Raw genomic sequence first — 19395 nt, 5'->3', positions numbered from 1 at the left:
TTGTGAGTTGCGACCTGTGTGTTCTGAGCTAAACTCTATGAGGCATCACCCCAATTTTTTAGTTAGGGCTTTCTGCATCCTGTTTTCATGGTTATGTTTCAATCCCATCAAGCAGAGTGAGGGCACTGGATTCAGACTATGTTTGATGTATGTTCAGGAACTTTAGACTGGGGTGAAGTTAAACCAGGTTCTTTGATATGATACGGCTCTGATGTTATCTGAAAATTTGGGAACAGTGCAAGCATTGTATCTTATCTCTAACATGACTCTATAACAAACATATACAGGCCTGTGGGCAGATAATTGATTATAGCCTTTTCAAATGTCAACAAGATCTTACTAGTCAATTTTTTTGGTTGTGTCCTGTGTTTGCATCTCTATCATCTGATACCTGCATGGCTACCTGGTCCTTAAGAACTAAGAAGTATTGAGCATCATAGGTTATTTGGGTTTTAGGTTTATAATAGATTGCTTGGAGGTTATGAGTTAAGACTGATGCTGAGCACAAGAGGAAGAGAGGATCGATATGAGAGAATGAGCGGGTAGGCGGGTTTATTCGCAGCAATGCACAATTGCCTCTTGTCATGGCAGTATGAATTGGGCAGAATTCCAGTAAGCTATAAGGAATAAGGTAATTGTAGGTTTGATTCTCTTGGTTTCAGGATGAACAATGCAGGTTTAATTTTGATATTCACAGACTGCTATCTGGAAACAATAATCACTGGGTATGGAATACACAATTTTGAGTCCATCCTTTTCTACAAAGAATCAAATTTCGGTAATTTCGGCCGAAATTCCGGGACAAAAAACCCGACATTTTGCGAGCTTCTACCGAATTTCGACTGAGATTTCGGTTTCGGTGAACACCGAAATTATACCTGAAACCGAAATTTAAAACCATGGTTGTGAGAGTTTTGCATTGGTGGGACATCATGTCCCTGTTACCCAATATCAAACTATGATGTATTCTTAAAAGACCTCATGTGACCCTTCTCTTTAGTCGGTTGATTTGTTTCAGCTAATATTTGAACACTCCTTAAAACGTAACGGAGCTGAAACACTCAAAATTACTTTTGGTTGCCATCACTTAATGGTTTGAAGAAGTCCTGAAGATGCAGTTAAATTCATCAATTAAGGAGAAATTTAGCTTAGCCAGTGTTTAATAACCCAGAGCAGACTCAAATTTGTTAGCATCTAGAATATGGAGGTCTAAATCTAAAGGAAACTATCACAATGTTTTGGGATCTCAAGAAAGGTTTAGTTACTTTTGGTATTCGTTTGTTAAATGTATTGTGGATTGACTCCCACCTTCTCAAGTCTCCATCTCCCACAATCGGCCACAAAAATATCCCATGGAATATTTTTTTCATGGTAGCCAAACATGGCTCACCTGCAAGTCATTTTAGGCGATTCAGCCCATACATATTGGTATTGGCCAATACTTCATTACATGCCTGTAGTGTTGTGCATCTTAGGACCTGTTTGTTTTGGATTTTGAGAATCGATTCTTAGTCCAAAACTGATTAAGGGAGTATTGCAAGCAATTTTGAGTCCAACAATCAGTTTTGGACTCAAGATTCTCAAAATCCAAAACAAACAGGGCCATTAGGCAAGTGAAACTGAATAGATAAGTGAATGTACCTTTTCTGGCCACTAATATTTCGCATAACCCTTAGTTGCAAATTAGAACATTAGAACCCTTGTGCAAAATTCCTTCAAATGAAGAAAAAACAAACAAAACATAGAAAAGGTGAAAAAAAAAAGGAAGGCAATAAATCCAGCTCAAAATTTTAATTGGAACCAAAGCAAGGAATGCATGATATGCCACCTCAGTATGTTCTACATTTGGCTGAGATGAATTTTACCTTCTCATTAATGATAATAAATTATTTTTCATTGGTTCTTCAACAACAATAATTCTCTTTTTTTGGGAATGGTTCCAGATCCCCCCAACCCCAAAATTCCCCATCCCTTTAGCATTGCTAACGTATTGGATATTCAAATCAGGAATCAAGCTTCCTGCTATATTTACTCAACTTCCCTGCAGTAAAAAAAAAACAGGAGGCAAATTTTTTTTAAGATATGGGTGGTTCCTAAATAAAAAATTTAAACAGCAGCAGAGAGCAGATGTTTCAGGGTGATTACTAATAAACTCCAATCTGCATGGATGGGGAGAAAAATCAGGGGGCAAAATTTTTTACTCAAAACTTTTACGAGATGGGTGGTTCTAAAATAAAAAATTTAAAAAGAAGCAGAGACCAGATGTTTCGGGGTGATTACCTGCTAAAAAACTCCAATCTGCATGGCCGGGGAGAAAAACTAAAATCATTTACCAAATTAGGAAAGGTAAAAAATGATGGCTTGCTCACCACAAACAAGTAGTGTGAAAGATACGGGAAGGAAATAAGATACTTACATTTGTGTCCATGGAATGGACTCTACAAGAATGTTTGGATGTCAAGTTCAACCAAGGAGCATGGATCAGGAATGTCGAACTTGGTCAAGACCTGAAACCGATTAGAGCATAATTCCACATTACTACATAATTAACGTCAAGTAGCAATGATAAAAGTCAACATTATTTAAATAGCATGAGCTCCGAGCTTAATTATTGACTAGGATTTAATGCAGAAAGCAACAAGTACTAATTTAATAAATCGGGGGCAGAAAAAGTGAGGAAATCAAAGTCCGAATAAACATCTGCATGAAATATATTTTTCTTCATGGTAACTGAAAGATGCAACGAAGCACCTTACAAACAGTTCACAGCAAGTAAACACTTCAAACACAAGTTAGTTCAATACAAGATTGCCATGTTTGCAGCCAGTTTTACAATGCTCTAAAAAAAGAGTTACAAAACAAAACCGTTCTTGAAAAAGCTGGCTAAATCCACAGGACATCTAAAACCAATGGAAACCATTACATAAAAAACAAAATGAAATGAAAATAGACCTATCCCAAAATAAATGAAAATTGCAAGAATTAACATTAAGACAATCAAATTTTGAGAAAAAAAATAAGGGCATTTGAGTATCTCATTAAGTAGAGCTATATGCAGATAGGTGGTCTGCTGTCAATGTGTAGATACGAAAATGAGATAAACTTCGATTTTCTACAAAGTTAAACAAATCGACGACTAGGGGTTCTACCCAAAGGACAATTTTTGGAACAAGTGTTCATGAGACTTATATTATTTCAAATGAGTTCGAGAACACCATGATGGAAAAGGACAACAGGCAAATGAGGTATTGGCTGAAAAATTAATCAAAAATCAAATTGTTCAGTATTCTTATCTCAAAAATTACGAGACTAGTAAAATTTGTAATCAACCAAATGTCTGATTCCAACGCAGTGCCATTCAAAAAAAAAATGATTCCAAAGCAGAGTTTAACATATTCAACTCAATTCATTTCATGGCTAGGATAGAATCAAACAATTCAACAATCCCGATTATATAAATGAAGAGCCAGAGATTGCCTCCTTGTTTCAAAATGGTTAACATTATGAAGTAGAGCTTCATACTTCTATGAATGAAGAAACTAGGACATATAGCAGTAGTCAATCATCACACTGTCTCGTCTCTCTGCTGTAATTTTTCTAAATGATAAATTTACCTCTGGATGCACAATACCGAAGGTGCCAATGTGCTTCCCTTTGAAAATGATGCTAGCTTGTCTACCAGGGAAAAACTCTGGTTCCTTCAGCACACAACTAAGATGGATAAGTATCTCGAGATAAAATGTTCTAAAGGTTAAACAACTGCACAAGATAATGAACTGCAATTCTTTATGAAAATTGCATAATTTAATATATAAAAAATCCTTACTTGGGATGGTCTTATATAATAGCCTGTATTATCTCCAATTGGGACAAAAGGTATTCCAACAACCTCCATGATTCTGTCCACCAAGCCATGAATTACCTGCAATAAGTCATATAGTCAAAATGTCAAATATCTATCAAATGATTATTTCTTAAAAGCATTACCACAGAAAATTCTTACATCAGAGTTTCAGGCAGTTTCGGGCACCGTGAAATGCATAGCAATAGCCAAATCTATTGTATCAATCAAAACCGCAACTTGCATAGCTCATAGAGAAAATATATATATTTTTTGAATGGTGCTAAAAAAGAAAATATTTAGTGCAGTTTGATGTCCTGGCATTTTGCTCAAACATCTGAACACCCCATTTTTAAAGAACAACGGTATCCATAGACAATGATATCAGTTCTACAGATGAAATGTAAAATCAGGTTGAAAGATTATGAAGGACTGGAAAAGTTGAATATCTCCCAGACATGATGTAGAAATCAGAATGAGAAACCATATACTATCTGCCATGATATTTAAAGTTTGCACAGGAAAAAGGAAATGAGTGCCTTTCTTTGCATGATATCCCATATGCCATGATATTTGAAGTCATTTAAAGTTTGCACTGGAAAAAGGAAATGAGTGCCTTTCTTTGCATGATATCCTATATGCCATGATATTTAAAGTCATTTTTGTTCCGTAGAACACCCCTATTTGTGTATCCACGGTATGTTTAATAAAAATGTGAAAAAACAAGAAAAATAGAAAAAAAAAATTAAAAAAAATATATCTTAGAACACCTCTATTACATCAAAATAGCCAAAATGCCACTATCTCATAGAAAATGACAAATAACTCTATCTCATAAAAAATGACCAAACACCCTTATTTCATAAAAAATGACCAAAATACCCTACCTCATAGAAATGCCCAAAATACCTCGTACCTCATAGAAAATGACCAAAATACCTTTATATCATGAAAAGTTGACCAAAATATCCTTACATAAGGTTTGTGTATCCACGATAAGTTTTTCTATCCACAACAAATTTGAGAAAAAAGGGAAAATAATTAATAAAATAAAAAAATTGTAAAACAAGGAAAAAATCCTAGAACACCCCCATTTCATAGAAAATAATCAAAATATCCCTATCTTATAGAAAATAACCAAAATACACATCACAAAAAAAATGAGCAAATACTCCTTTTACAACTGGAAGACTAAAATACCCCTTATTCTAAAATAAAAACTAAACTACCCCTATTCATGGAAATGACTAGAAAAGCCCAATGCCATAGAAAATGACCAAAATACCCTCATATTTTATTTACAGCAACCTCAGTGCAATTAGGGAAATAACTAAAATACCCCTATGTCATGGAAAATAACCAGAATACACCTATGTCGTAGAAAATGGCAAAAATACCCTCATCTTTTATTTACACCTACCTCATTGGGATTAGGGATATTTTGCTCATTTTCTATGACATAGGGGTATTTTGGTCATTTTTTACAATATTAGGGCATTTGGTCATTTTTCATGAGATTAGGGCATTTTAACTATTTTCTATGAAATAAGTGTATTTTAGTCATTTTCTATTACGTAGAGTTGCTTTATTGACGTAACTGATGTGGATCTAATGGTGCGACCTTGTCATTGGGATCTTGCAAGGGTACCCTTCACTTTATCATTCCTCTAAATGCTTTTTAATGAAAATGCTGCCTAACAACGACCAAACAAGAATCTAAAATAGCAGAAAATTAAAGGATGTGAACCAAACAACAGAAAAAGGTCCAGGAAAAATTCCATCAAAAAATTTCCAGGAAAGTTTTAGTTTCCAGGAAAAAACTTTCTTCACATCCAAACATGCCCTTGACATTCTGCAATATCCAGACGAAAAATGTGCACCTTTAACATCTTACAATCTTAATCAAATCATACAAAACTCATGGATATAATCATATAAGAGCCTCCTCAACTGGCTTTCAAATTGATCCTGTGATCCAAGGAGGGTCAGTTTAAAACATAGTATAAAACCTGCGCCATAAAGTTCGTAAGTAGCAAGTGTCATATGGCAAAGTATTTCCTAGGTACATAATTTGCATACTTGTCTTGATAAAAAAAAACCGTCAGGGCAAGAGAATTGTGTATTTTATATTTATTAGTTTTAAAAGCATTACTAAGTCAGTTCTGCATTAAATTTCCTGAGAAAAATTTCATGAAAAATCATCAAGGTTCAATAAAATAAAGCACCTTTACATAGACGATGATAATTAACACTAAATTATTTGGCCCAAGATCAATAAGACTTATACTAATCATCAAAATGTAGACATTAGAGATTAATAACTTTCAGGCAGAAAGTTAATACCTCAAATCCCGAGTTAGCATTGCAGTACAATGCTGCAAGTTGGCGACGATTTACTGCACCAACATCTTGCTCCCCATCTAATACCACTATATCGCCCACTTCAAAAATCTATATCAAGAAATAATTGTACTACATTTCAGTACTTATGACCTTTCAGACAAAAAAAGACATTTCAGTACTTATAATAACAATATAAAATACCTTTATGGGCCTTGCATGGTCTTTATTGTGCCCCACAGTTTTTAATATGCCAGGCATGAGACTTGTTCGAACCACCTGAATAAAAACCACATCCACATAAAGTCCAAAAAAAAGGAAGGCACAGATAAAAACCCTATGAAGGAAAACAACCAATGTAACTACTTTTTTATTGTACCAATGTAACTGCTTCAAATAAATTTAGAAAAATAATACTAGTAACATATTCTCTAAAGATCACAGGAAAGGTGCAATCATTGTACCTACCCCAAAGTCCAAACATATTTAAAATATGCTTACAATCACATCTTTAAGAGTTAACTTATAAAACACACAACAAAAAATCCAGAGATTTTTTTTTTCTGAATGTGCTTCCTCACATACTGATAGGACGATGGGAACATCTAAACCAACTACCAACCAAATCAATCATCCTTGGTTACTTTACATCTCGCATGAGTATCATTATTTCACTTTCCACACCCAATTCCTATACACCTCTGATGGTAGGAAATGCACTCGCAACTTGCACATAATGAGGATCTATCAAGAGTTTCTCTTCGTAATTCAACCATCAGTGATGCAAACAATATCAAGAACAAAAAAAAATTATGCAAAGTCCAAGACCTTTCCTCTGAAGTTCCCATTATGGGTTTAGTCTTCCATTGAAATAGATTATGTGTGCATTACCTGCAGCGCATTTCAAAAGTCAATTTCTAGAGTGCTGTAAATCCACTGTCATTCTCATGATGGCAACTAAATGTGGGAATTAAATCATCAGAGCGGCAACATACCATCTGACAATAACAAGTCTACTTAGATCTGATCCATCATCTCAAGTCTTCAAAACGGATGATTTCCATAACCATTAATAAGATCAAAAGATGCAACCAATTAAACTACTAACCTCAACCTGCTTTGCTCCCCACAAGAGCTAAATCTGTGGTTGACTGTCTATACGCAGTATGCTCTGGAAATTCACAACCACAGAAAATGAATATTTTAGAGAGAATGCCCTCATGGCGCCCTCTTTGTGAGGGAGGTCACGAGCTCTAATGATGACGTTATCAAGTTTCAGTCTGCCTCAACCACCTCATGTACCAAAAAAAGAAGTAAAAATCTATCTTTTTACTGAAGAAAATCTTTAACAACGTCATTGTTGACCGTTGACCTACCTGAGTATCCTAGTCATGGCCAGCATAAATAAGTCAACTGAGGTGAAGGGGACACCCAATAGAAGAGAGAATCCATAATTAATCAATCGATCCATAGCATAAAATTTACTAAATCCCACAAGACAACTAACACATTTGTCATGCCAGAGCTTTCTTCAAACCTTCTACAGAACCATTTTATGATGCTACCACGCACACCATTTATGATGCGGTCTATTGCTTCATCCATTTTATTGAAGAAACCTGAAACCCATATCCATTGCATTCCACAACATGGACTCACAGAAAGTAAGTCAAAGTGAACGAGTTCCATTGGCTATTTCGGGTTCCATTAGTTCTATTTCGGGTTCCATTAGTTCACGACTCTTTTGTTTGTCAGATTTAAAGATAGTGTCCTCAATGAAATTCTAGGATATACATGACGACTTATAAACTAAAAATCAAGATGGGTCTGATGTCAAAAAAGTTCGGAAAATATAATAACTTGATCCAAAAGCATAACATGTTGTGTGTAAGAGTTAGATAGAATCTTTTGTCTGTCAGATTTAAAGATAGTGTCCTCACTGACATTCTAAGATAAAAACGACGACTTATAAACTAATAATCAAGATGGATTTGTTGTTATTAAAAAAAGTTAATAAAAGATAATAACTTGATCCAACAGCATACATATTTTGCCTTGCATCAAAGATTCCAAAACACAAGGCGAAGAATGCCTAATAAGGTGTGCTTCAGGAGGTAATAAATATGACCAAAAGACAAGCATACAAGGATAAAGGAGAGAAGTATTCCTCTGTACGTACGCAGTTCATAACATCAGTGGATAATTAACATCTCAAATTTCACATTTACAACGCCGTGCAGTTTTAAGTGGAAAGGCATTAAGGCACAGCACTTCAATCCCAGTAAGAAATAAAAGAGTAAACAAACCTCAAAATCAGATGAACGAGGATTTCCAATTATGACTGCTCTTTTTGTGTCATCCTTGCGGTTCAGCATTGAGAAATTTTCTTTATATGAGCACAAAATCCATGTCAACACTTCCGTAAACCCAGCCATAGCAACCTGAAGGAAATGTTGAGCAGAAATTAATGTTACAAGCAGATGATGTAAGCATAGAAAACATTGGATGTCAATATAAGTGCTGACAAAAATGGGGGAAATGTTTCCATAATTTCGCCAGAGGTGATTCCAATCAATCAAACATCAATCAATTAGCTCATACTCTATTAACTGAAGAACCATGGTGCCCTATCATTAATAAAGATGGCAATTTCTGTAAATATTAGAATGAATGATGGGAAATAAGAAATATCAAATTAAGATGACATTTTCATTCACAAAACAACACTGCAAGATACAAAACATAAGACGATATATAAAAGTTTCATTCTGGACTTCTCCACAGCTTTAAGACGATTCGAAAATGAAGCAAATGGTTAAGACAACCCAGGATATTCAAATCAATAGGCCTAAATGACGCTGCAATGGAATCATGTAACATATCTAAATGAATCCTCGCAAATAGTTGAGGTAACCAGGAGCATCATCAAATAAACCCCAACCACGACCATTCTAAAATCAGCTAGATAAAACAAAAGGTTCTTGCTCGAATCATGACACTGGCTAGAAAGTTCCCAGCTAAAGAAAATTAAAGGTACAATAAAACAGACAAAGAGGAACAAATCCATTGCCTACAAGTGCACAGCAAATGACACCAAGTCGATAAGGAAATGAAGTGAAATTAAATATAATGAAGCACATGAAGGAGCCTAGCATTTCAAACACCAGTACAAACAACAAAAGCTGAAATTGATCTCTCTATAAAAAGTGGCCAGATCCATCAAGTGCAAGCACACTGATGCTATGATGCGAGATAATTAGAAATGCTCCAAGTTATGCACTAAGCCTCAACAATCACGTAAGCAGAACTCCAGTATAACATTCCATATCCACAGAAAGTCATTGACAGATAGTGGCTAATTGTGTCCAAATATCATTTTCTAGGAGTCTAGGAAAATAAGATAGCTTTGTCTTGAAGATATCGAATTGAATTCATATACCGCTTACGCATGTATGTTATCTCGCTCAATGATGAACTACTGCTAATCTAGGAATCGATCCTCACATCTCACAATAGTTCACCAATTCAACTGCTGTTGCAAAAATGATTACAAGTTATGACCAATGTTACTCCAACATTATAGATACCATTATGTCCTAACGATCTTGTCTCATCCAAGCAAACAAAGAAAATCCTCGCTAGGTTATTATGGGCCAGAACCACAACCGCGGACAAAGAGGAGGTCGCTGCACCGTGTAACAGACTTAATCTCCTAGAAAAGGTACCCCATGATGAGCGTCCAGTAATTCAAAATGCGGATGCAGGTCAAATGCGTCCAAAGAAAATCCTAGCCAACTCGGCACGATGTGATCGAGTACTCGGTTGACGCAGTCATAACACAGGAGAATCAAAGGTGTTTTGATTGACTTTGTAGGGTAAACCACAGACTTGAACAAGAACACAGCCAAGGTAAAGGGGAGTCGACTCGAGGGAGTCCACAATGAAGCAGGGGAATTTCGAAACTGTGGATGAAACACTGGTGGGAGAATCACCACCTTGGTGGTTGTTCTCCACACGCTAGGATAAATGGGATAGTATCCGACAAGCCAAAATGATGCTATATTTGTACCCAGAAATGTACTAGAATCAAAGTTAGACATCATGTAGTTTTTTCACAAATTTGCAGCATAAGTCGCATTTTGAAACCTTTGTATCAATATCTATGCAAATACCATTCCTGGCCCCAATACCATTCCTGGCCCATTTCCAAACCATATCATGTACTTATTCCTCTGGATAGCATTCATCAAATTTGGACCAAATTTTAAGCAACAAACAATACACTCCTTAAGCAAAGAACATATGCATCTCTGCATTCACACAACTTGCAAGCTCATGGATGCTAAAATATTGCATCAGCTGGTTGGCAACAACTTAATACTGGGAGGGAAATAAATGTCCTTCCCATTCTAATATATTTCAGAAAAGCAATTTGCATACCCACTCACAGATTAAAAATACTATATAATTACAGATTTATCGAAAATGGAACCTTCCCAACATTAAAAGAATGCATATTTTCACCGGTACCTCCAATCTGATGAGATCACTAATCTGGTTCAATGGTTGCTGCTTTCCTTGTGTAAGAGATGTTGGTTTTGTTCGTTGGATGTTATTAAACCCATAAGCAATGGCCACATCCTTAAAAGAAACAACATTCCCAATTAATATAAACATGCTGAAGTCAACCAAAAGGTTCATAAGATTCAACTAAGAAATAGCACAATTATTAACTGTAGAGATTTCCTTGTCAATACATACCTCCATCACATCACAAGCATGAAGAATGTCACTTCTAGTTGGTGGTACGGATACATTGATACTGCACCGTCCATCCATAGATACACATTTCTCGGCCCATAATTGCATTCTATTCAATAAACTAGTCACCTGAGAAAATGGAAGATTATCATTAAGTACATAAATGAAATTTTTGCTATGTTTTTACTTCTAGATTTTAGTTAAATGTTAGATTTTCCCTTCTTGAATAATCCAATAAAATTCCTAGCATAATCCAATCAAAATCCGAATGGATTCCCACTCCGCTTCCCACATCAGGACCCCCTTGGTCCCAAATCCCTTAACCAATAACCAAGGACTCACGAACAGTGGGCCATCACTCCACATCCAGCACAAGCAAGAACAGGCAGTACTCTAAGAATCACTCAACCAAAGCGGAGAAACTGTACATGAAAGGTGTCGTTGAATTAGAGGAGGATGTTGCTTCAAATCAATTGCAACATCACAATTTTAGTTGAGTAATAGTGTATTTCACTTGTTGAAAAAAGAAGATAAAACATCAAAGAAAATTGTTTGATGTCATAAGCATTACACTCTTTCCTATGGAAAGAATACAAGAGAAAGATCATGAGCGTCAAATACCTCGGTTGCCTCCAGTGCAACACCAATTGAACCAGTGATGTAAGACAAAGGAACCTCCAATTTCGAGATCGAAAGGTCTGGATAAATGCTCCTCTTTCCGTTGTAGTAGACCACCTCCACCGGTTCAACCTCAAATTTTCTTTCACAGTATACCGAAAACATTGTTACCTATGAAAGCAGAGGAAAAATCAAACAATTAAAATGTGTGAATAATATCTTGAAAATTACAACCTTGATTAACTAGCAATCACAACTTCTTTCTTGCCCACCATTGTGTTCAGAACAATTTTGGCCTTCGTTAAATCAGTGCCCGTGCATTCAATGAACACATTTTTTGTCTTTAGAGTTATCGCTGAATGTGCACCATTTATAATTGGGGGTAAAGACACTACGGTCCTGCAGAAAGAAAATCAGATTATTTCAATCCAACATACAGTTTGAAAATAAAAAAATATTGGATTGTAATTGGCCAGCTGACATTCCTGTTGATTCGTTGAACTACATTGAAGGTTATAAGGAATCTGACATGTCCACTAAATTAAACAAAAGTAAAGGAGCAAACAACGTACCCCTAGTAGCGAATGAGCAAGCAAATCCAAATTCTTGAACAAGTGACAGAAAAAACAGAGGTTCTTTCGTACCAAAATGTCAATTTTACCTGTTATTGTCGTATATGACTGGGTATACTGGGGAGTTCTCAATTATATGTAAGAATTTCTTCAGTTTCATGTCGGACTGCAAAAAAATAGAAGTTATAGCAAACAGTATATCAAGGGAGAGACATTGGTGACTGCCAAGTTCTCGCATGGTAGAAAACGTTAAATATTACAATATGAAAAAATAGCCTAACAAGCAAATTTGATGCTCATTCACATGTCAGCATTCAAACTTACTTTGTAGAACTCCATTAGTTCATCAGCTCTGAAGCTTCTGGCCTGCAAAAAGCGAAGTTACAATGAAGTCAAAATAGTGTTACTATTCCGAGATACTTGATAAGTGAATGTAATGAGGTAGAGAAAATACAAAGATGAAGAAGAGGAACAAGATATTGGCATGATCATTACTCTAATGAAATACTAAGGTCCCACCACTGAGAAAAATGGATAGAACCACATGAATAGATAGAGAAGTTCCCATGAGAAAGAAGGCACACATTAGACCTCGTAATGACGGGGAAAAAATTATTTGAATTTGAAAAAAAAAAGGTAACAATACATTAATGGAAGGTTGCTACAGATCTAGTTACCACTTCAAAAATAGCGCACAATTGCAGACTCATTTTTCCAAGCCTAGTCTTAACCGGATGACCTTTGCAACCCATAAACACTCACTCCCTAGAAAATTAATTTTTGCCCTTTATAGCTTCAGATCAATAGTTGCTGGGATTACAAACAAGGGCTTATAGTATATATATACAGATTCCAGGGGAGACTTTTAGAATACTGACGCGTAGAAAAGAAAGATGATGCTCCAATACTCTTGCGGGACTCTATACTGGACCACGGCAAGAATGACCATGTTATCCACATATATGAACCTATGAGGCCTAGAGGAAGATGAAGATCAGTATCTGTAGCTTACTAGCTTCAAATGTGAGCTCTAAGTTCAACCAAGCATGAATATCAGGGTAAAATATAAGAGTAGGGCCTAAAATAGCCAAAACAAGATGGAAGGAGCATCATATGGGCATGCATGTAACAGCAGCTTAAGGTAAATGACAAAGAAATATGGAACCAAGCAAAGCTGTGTCTAAGAAAGATCATTTACGAGGGGCCTCAATACTATGATTTACAGTGTATTGTCAATATGAATGTAAATACTTACTTGTTTCAATGGTACAAAATTTATCTCCGAAGGTGACAAAGCCTGAAAATAAATAAATGTAATATAAGTATGGAATAAAGGCAGTCCTCATTTAGGCTTCAGATGTTAAATGTAAAAAGGTGTCAAATCTATTAACACATTCAGAAGTTATAAATAAGAAATTACCAAATAAAAATATAAATATGTTGCCAGGAAAAAAAAAAAACAATTAGAGAATCAAAGGCTTGGTACGTTGCTATCTAATATAAGTATTGGCATTACAGCACTCAATTGAAAAATAAGAGAATGGTATAAATTATAAGAGTTTCAAGAATCACAGTAGGACCACGAGACAGTTATATTAAAACAGATAGCAGTGTGACTTGCAAAGTTGCAAATATTAGTGTTTGCAATACTTTCAAGACGTGGTATTATATGCACCCCTTTAGTAGATTTACCTTGTTAGTCCCTTCTCTTCTAATAAAGAGTCCTTCAATTGATTAAAAAAAGAATGATAAGCCAAAATCCATAGAATACAAGGGCATTAGACTTAAGTTGGTAGACAATCCCTCGCATGTACCACAGTTCGACAACATAATCTTTTCCCCCGGTTGGTATCTAATTTGCAATCTTGTTCCAGTTTCACCCATAATATCCTCATAGGTACTCCCTCAGCTTGTAAATTTTTTTTTGAGGTGAAGTATAAGAAGCTTGCACGATATGGAGAAAAGAAGGGCATGATGAGATTTCAAATCAGTTACAACCTTTCTAATTGGTGGGATGCAAAAAGAGAATGCATTGCATTGTGAGCAGACAATTGATTCCACTCATCTAGAGTAAGAAGAGCAAATCAACACCCAATTTTAACAGAAGAAACTTTTTTTTTCAGTTATTTAATCAACATACATTTTAAAAGAGAAATTTCTTGCAACATTAGCGTCAACTGTGAAGAAACTTCTTTACTTATTTCGAGCCCATTGTCGTCTGCTACCGGATAAGACAAATATGGACTTTCTTTTTCACTAGTACAAAAGGAGAAAATAACTTAGAAACCCCATTTTTGTGTCTTATGGTCGTATGAGACACATGCAATTATTATGTGGCATATCGGTGAAAATTACGGCCGTCTAAAGTTCAACTAATATTGAATAGTTTTTCATGAATAAGAAATTAAGTTTACGCCTGAGCAAGAAAAAAAAAAGGAACAAATCAGTACAAGTAAGCAATGCCAAATCCCACTTGACCAGACAAAATCCTATTCAACATAGCAAAGCAAAAATTACAATAAGCATTAAGCTTTTAGTCTATTAAGTGATGAGTTACCTCATACGTAAATGGACCTTGTATCGTGTCCAAATCGTGAGTTCCGATAGCAACTAGAGTTCTCCTCCTGACATAAGAAAGAAAAGTAAGCATTTCCATTGCAAAGAGTAAGCATGACACCTTCCTAATAATTACACAAAATAAGATATTCAAAGGCTCTAGGGAGCTAAAGCAAGTAGCAACAAAGGATACCGAAACATAAGAATGAGTGATGGTGTAATCATCCCCTCAAGCCAACAAATGCATTCAGCAAAATAAAACATGCCCCTCATAAAGCTTTCGAACAAGTAAATTTACTTAGATTCTCTCACAAGAGACTGAAGACTATACTCACATAATAATATACTTGAGATCTTTATGTTCGACAATATTAAAGTAGTTTTGGATCCCATCTTTCATGAGAATGATTATCAACAAAAGTAACAGCACCCTCCTCTAGGAGAAAGATGATCAACAACTCCAAAGATGATCAACAAAAGTAACAGCAGCAAAGGATATTATCACCAAGGCCGTCTTCCAAGGTATAAAGTGCATCCAGAAGGAATTTTTGAACTCAACAATTGTAGAAGGTGACTCCATTAATGCTATTCGGCGGCTAAGACGCTCTGTGTCTCTCCGTGGAGTTTGCATCTTTGTTCGACGAATTGGAAGATCGAATTGCAGATTCTTCAATCTTATTCAACCATATAAGGAGAATGGCAAACTATGTGGCAGATAGTCCTCAAATTAACGATTTTTTGGCTCCCGAATATCCAACTGACCAATTAATTCCTTATAACGTACTCTATTTTTTTTTTGACAAATAAGCCAGCAGCCGTTGACGTTTTCCCAGAATTTTTCACAGACCTCTCTGAGATAAATAGTCTTTTCTGTGAAATTCTAAATGTGCAGTAAGTCTCCGTATCTTATTGGTGAAATTCAATAATTGAAATTCAACAGACCCTTTGTTTTTTTCTTTTTCTTCTTGCGGAATAACCGAGATTGATTGTATTGTGTTTTACTTTCTTTTGTATCTCCTTTGTGTGTTTTTTTCGTCTTGTAATTTGGGGTTGACTGCCTCAGTCTCCCCTCTTTTCTTTATATGAAAGTGCGACCATTCAAAAAAAAAAAAAACCTCCAAAGACGACCTCAAGATTCCAGAACAAGCAAGATGGTCCGCCTCCTTAGTGGCTGATCGAAACACATGCTGAAAAACCATGGTGTTACTTTCAAGTGTATCCAAAATCTCTTCAATAGCGTCAATAAATCTCCAAGGATAAGTAAAGTCGTCTCTAACCCAACGGATCACATTAAGTGAATCCCCTTCCCCGATAAGCGAGTCCAACATCGTTTACCCACCATCTTGATCCCATCAACTAGAACCTTGACCTCTGCTTAAGTAGAATCAATAGCTTTGAGCGGTGCCAAGAAGACCAAAATGATCTTAGTATCCGAGCCACAAAGAAAAACATCCACAACAGCCAGTCCATGATTTCCTAAACTCAACCCCTCAGAGTTTAGCTTAAGAAATCCCAAGGGATGGGTGCCCATATGGGAACAGGATGCTCCAGCTGAATCCGACTCAACTAATCTCCAGCAAGAGTTTGAAGACTAATACAATAGTTGGAAAAATAATAAGCCAATCATCTTCATTTATAAAAAATAAACCAATCGTCTTTAAGCAAAATTTTCAGTAAGGGTGAATAATTGACTCATAGATAGATTAGAACTTCAAGTAAAAAGCACGCAGTTACTTTCAAATTATTTGGAGCATAACTTCCAAATAAGGGAACCCGAGTAGGTGCAATATTTGGTCAAGGTAACGTTCCAAAAAAAAATTCCAATAGATAGATTAGAACTTCAAGTAAAAAGCATGGACTTCCTTTCAAATTATTTGGAGCACAACTTCCAAATAAGGGAGCCCAAGTTGGTAAATTATTTGGTTTGGTCAAGGTAATGTTCCCAAAAAAAAAATCAGAAATAAAAAAAAGCTGGAAATGAGAACCATAATAGCGATATGGGCCATATGGCATAAGCAAAGTGGCATGTTCGAAGATTTACCGGCAGATGTTCTGATGGAGTCTGTCTTGAAGGTCAATGAAGCTGTTGTATCTTGCTTCATCAAATGTTATTCCTCTTAGAACAGCACAAACAACGAATGGCCGAATAGAGGCAGTCTGCAACATCATCATGCCATTAAAATTGCAAAAGCATAGACCATAAACAAAAACACCCTATGGAAAACATGGTCACCCAATAAGTACCTCCGGTTTTACATGCATTTTGAGCATGGACTTAGGAGGAATATCAACCAGCGTATAATTGGGTATCTTGTCCATCCCACCAAAAATGCGGAGGGCTTGAGAAAGGCCTTCAAGACAAAGCAAATCATATCTGTTGCAATTGCAAGAAATGCAGCAATATTACTTTCTTACAAATAATGACCTACAAAATTTGTTCAAACTGCAAAAAATCATACTTCTTACCATTCGAAAAACTAAATAAAAAACTCATACTTCTTCCCTACACAACTACAGGATTGCCATAATCAGACTGAAGTCTCTATTCAGAAGTCCCATATTAACAGAATTAGCAGTCCAGCCAAATTTTACAGTACATTTCAACTGTACAGTAAGGCCCACATTGCAGGTGCCATAGGCTGGACAATAGGCTCATCAGACCCAAGATTACATTTATAATCGAGCGAGACCCGGATACAGGATATTCATTTTCTGGCCAAAACATGTGTCCTCCCCGTGAAGAGCCCTACCCACCATGGATGAGCCATAGTTAAAAAGAAAACCTCAACGGTTGGAAAGTCCCAAGGCTGTGTTTAGTTGCACAAAATCCCGCCAGCCATCAAGATTTTGTTTGGATTTGGGATGTCATTCCTCGTTTGGTTGCCAATATGGCATTGAAGTCCCCGGAGACTCACTGGGACGTCTCTAAGTAATTATTGCATGTATGTTGAGGTGGCATTCGTGTCCCCTCCTTATAACTTTCGAGCCAAATTTCACAAAAAAGAGGATTTTTGCTTGAAAAATGTTGGGAATGGTGTTTTTTCTCTCCTTCTCTCTCCTTCCCTCTCTCTCCTCTCTATATTGGAAATTACACCCCTTCTTATTCCCCTACTCTCCAAGTCTATGCCGCGCAACCAAACACTACTTACCACTATTCTCCGAGGTAATTCTAGGCAAATCCAATGCTTGCCTCCTCCCTGTTGAACAATTAAAACAAAAAGGCAAAATGTTTCCATTCAACAGGCGAAAATCCATCGATCAAACAGCTACGATTGTTAGATCAATGCGGTTATTTAAAACAGGGAAGGGCTAGACTAGGATGGGGTGGACAATACAATCATCTGCATAGGCTACCTGTCCATGATCTATCACAGGCTGTACATCCATCAGGTCCTCCCTGATGCACCATCTACTATTTCGAAAAAAAAAAAAAAACCATTTAGACACTGGCACATCAGATGAACGGTTCGGATCACAGCACAAGCTACATGTGCATCATCTAGATTGGTACGGAATAACAACTATAATAATTCGAGACTATATCATTTTTTCCCTATCAGGTTATGCTCCAACTCAAATCTTTAAAACCCCAAATTTATACTTAACTAAGTTCCTGTTTGGATTGCAAGAAAAACATTTCTGATGGAAAAAAATTAGTAATTTTTTTTTTCATGATTTAGAGGGAAATTATATGATTACGGTTAATTATGAGTGATATCATCATAAATTGAAGCTTCCTCTAATTAAACATTGAATAGGGTTGGTTCTACCTATCTTTCTCTTGTTTAAAAATTGTAAAAAAATTTAGAAATATTTTTCCTTTCCAGAAAATTCCAACAATCCAACAAATCAATTTTTCTAAAATCAAAGGAAGTGACTCAATACCTGTTGGCAGGAACCTCGATTTTGTAAATCACTTCCTCATCTTCACCGATTTCTTCTTTTTCCAGATGTTTCTCTTTTCTTATAATCGCTTTTTCTGTAGTCTACACAAAAAATCAATAACACGTTTAGAACTCAAAAACAAAAAATTCGAAAGGCCAGACCCTAAATTAGAACTCGAAACAAAAAAAATCGAAATACCAAACCCTAGAACAATGAAAAAAATAGGAATTTGAAGTGCTTACAACGTCATCGAGCTCGATTCCGAATTTGAAGCACAGATCTTCGAATTCTTCTTGTGCTGGAATTTCAGAAAGCGGAGACAAGAAGAAAAGAATCAGAGAAATGAAATTGAAGATTATAGGGGAAGAAAAAAAAAGGGGGAAATAAATAAATATATAGTTTTTTACATACTGTAAGATCTTCCTAGGGCTTCGAAGAGGAGATCTCTTCCCACGCTAACTGTAGGCATGGCTTAAAGTTGCAGAGAGATGCAAAAATGAGAATTAGGGTTTAGTCTCTGCAACTTCACAGGATGAGAAAAGAAAGGGATTAGTAACAGGAAGTGATAGCCGCACACCCGTACTTTAGTAATGCCACGCCTCTCTTTAAAACTAACGAGGGCTTTGCACGGGTGACTTGTTTGACAAACCCAAGAGTAGAGGCCTGTGTCTAAGGTCCGAGGACTAGACCTGGCAAAAGCGACCCGTGCCCGCGGGTCGACCCGACCCACCCGCAAATTTGCGGGCACGGGTCCAAGTTTTAGTGACCCGTGAAAAACTAACCCACGGGTGACCCAACCCGCAAAAACATGGGTCGGGTCGG

At 36.3% G+C, this 19395-nt stretch overlaps 1 protein-coding gene across 5 annotated transcripts; it reads right to left on the bottom strand.

Annotated features, from left to right (window-relative positions):
- Nucleotides 1-1764: 1764 nt before the first annotated feature.
- Nucleotides 1765-19158, bottom strand: LOC143856161 (tRNA synthetase beta subunit family protein). 5 transcript variants are annotated; one of them, XR_013238123.1, is made up of 22 exons: nt 18985-19157; nt 18816-18871; nt 18574-18674; nt 16933-17062; nt 16730-16845; nt 14690-14756; nt 13388-13429; nt 12457-12498; nt 12222-12298; nt 11833-11959; nt 11564-11731; nt 10943-11071; nt 10712-10822; nt 8488-8622; nt 6386-6460; nt 6185-6292; nt 3827-3922; nt 3615-3698; nt 2417-2507; nt 2281-2298; nt 2146-2159; nt 1765-2045 (listed from the first exon to the last, which is right to left on the bottom strand). XR_013238123.1 is itself a non-coding variant. In XM_077366262.1 (21 exons), the coding sequence occupies exons 1-19, from the start codon at nt 19040-19042 to the stop codon at nt 2439-2441; spliced, it is 1791 nt and encodes a 596-aa protein (XP_077222377.1). In that variant the 5' UTR covers nt 19043-19158; the 3' UTR covers nt 1765-2041; nt 2281-2298; nt 2417-2438. The 5 variants fall into 5 exon arrangements, 2 of the variants coding, with proteins under 2 accessions (XP_077222377.1, XP_077222376.1); XR_013238124.1 differs by lacking the exon at nt 2146-2159 and having other exon boundaries at nt 1765-2041; nt 2281-2319; nt 18985-19158; XM_077366262.1 differs by lacking the exon at nt 2146-2159 and having other exon boundaries at nt 1765-2041; nt 18985-19158.
- Between the last annotated feature and the right edge of the window lie 237 nt (nt 19159-19395).

The sequence above is a fragment of the Tasmannia lanceolata genome, unplaced genomic scaffold (assembly GCF_043159265.1).
Source record: "Tasmannia lanceolata isolate RefF3 unplaced genomic scaffold, GAP_Taslan_0.1 ptg000023l, whole genome shotgun sequence".
In the NCBI taxonomy this organism is placed as follows: domain Eukaryota; kingdom Viridiplantae; phylum Streptophyta; class Magnoliopsida; order Canellales; family Winteraceae; genus Tasmannia; species Tasmannia lanceolata.
This window is presented reverse-complemented; position numbering and strand designations above follow the sequence as displayed.

What these genes read in the sequence shown, in the direction of transcription:
- LOC143856161 (XM_077366262.1), bottom strand. Translation starts at nt 19,042, where the DNA reads ATGCCTACAGTTAGCGTGGGAAGAGATCTCCTCTTCGAAGCCCTAGGA. An exon ending in AACTAATGGAGTTCTACAAA is followed by an intron (nt 12,299 to 12,456) that starts GTAAGTTTGAAT and finishes ATTTTTTTGCAG; the next exon opens with TCCGACATGAAACTGAAGAA. An exon ending in TTGCACTGGAGGCAACCGAG is followed by an intron (nt 11,072 to 11,563) that starts GTATTTGACGCT and finishes CCATTTTCTCAG; the next exon opens with GTGACTAGTTTATTGAATAG.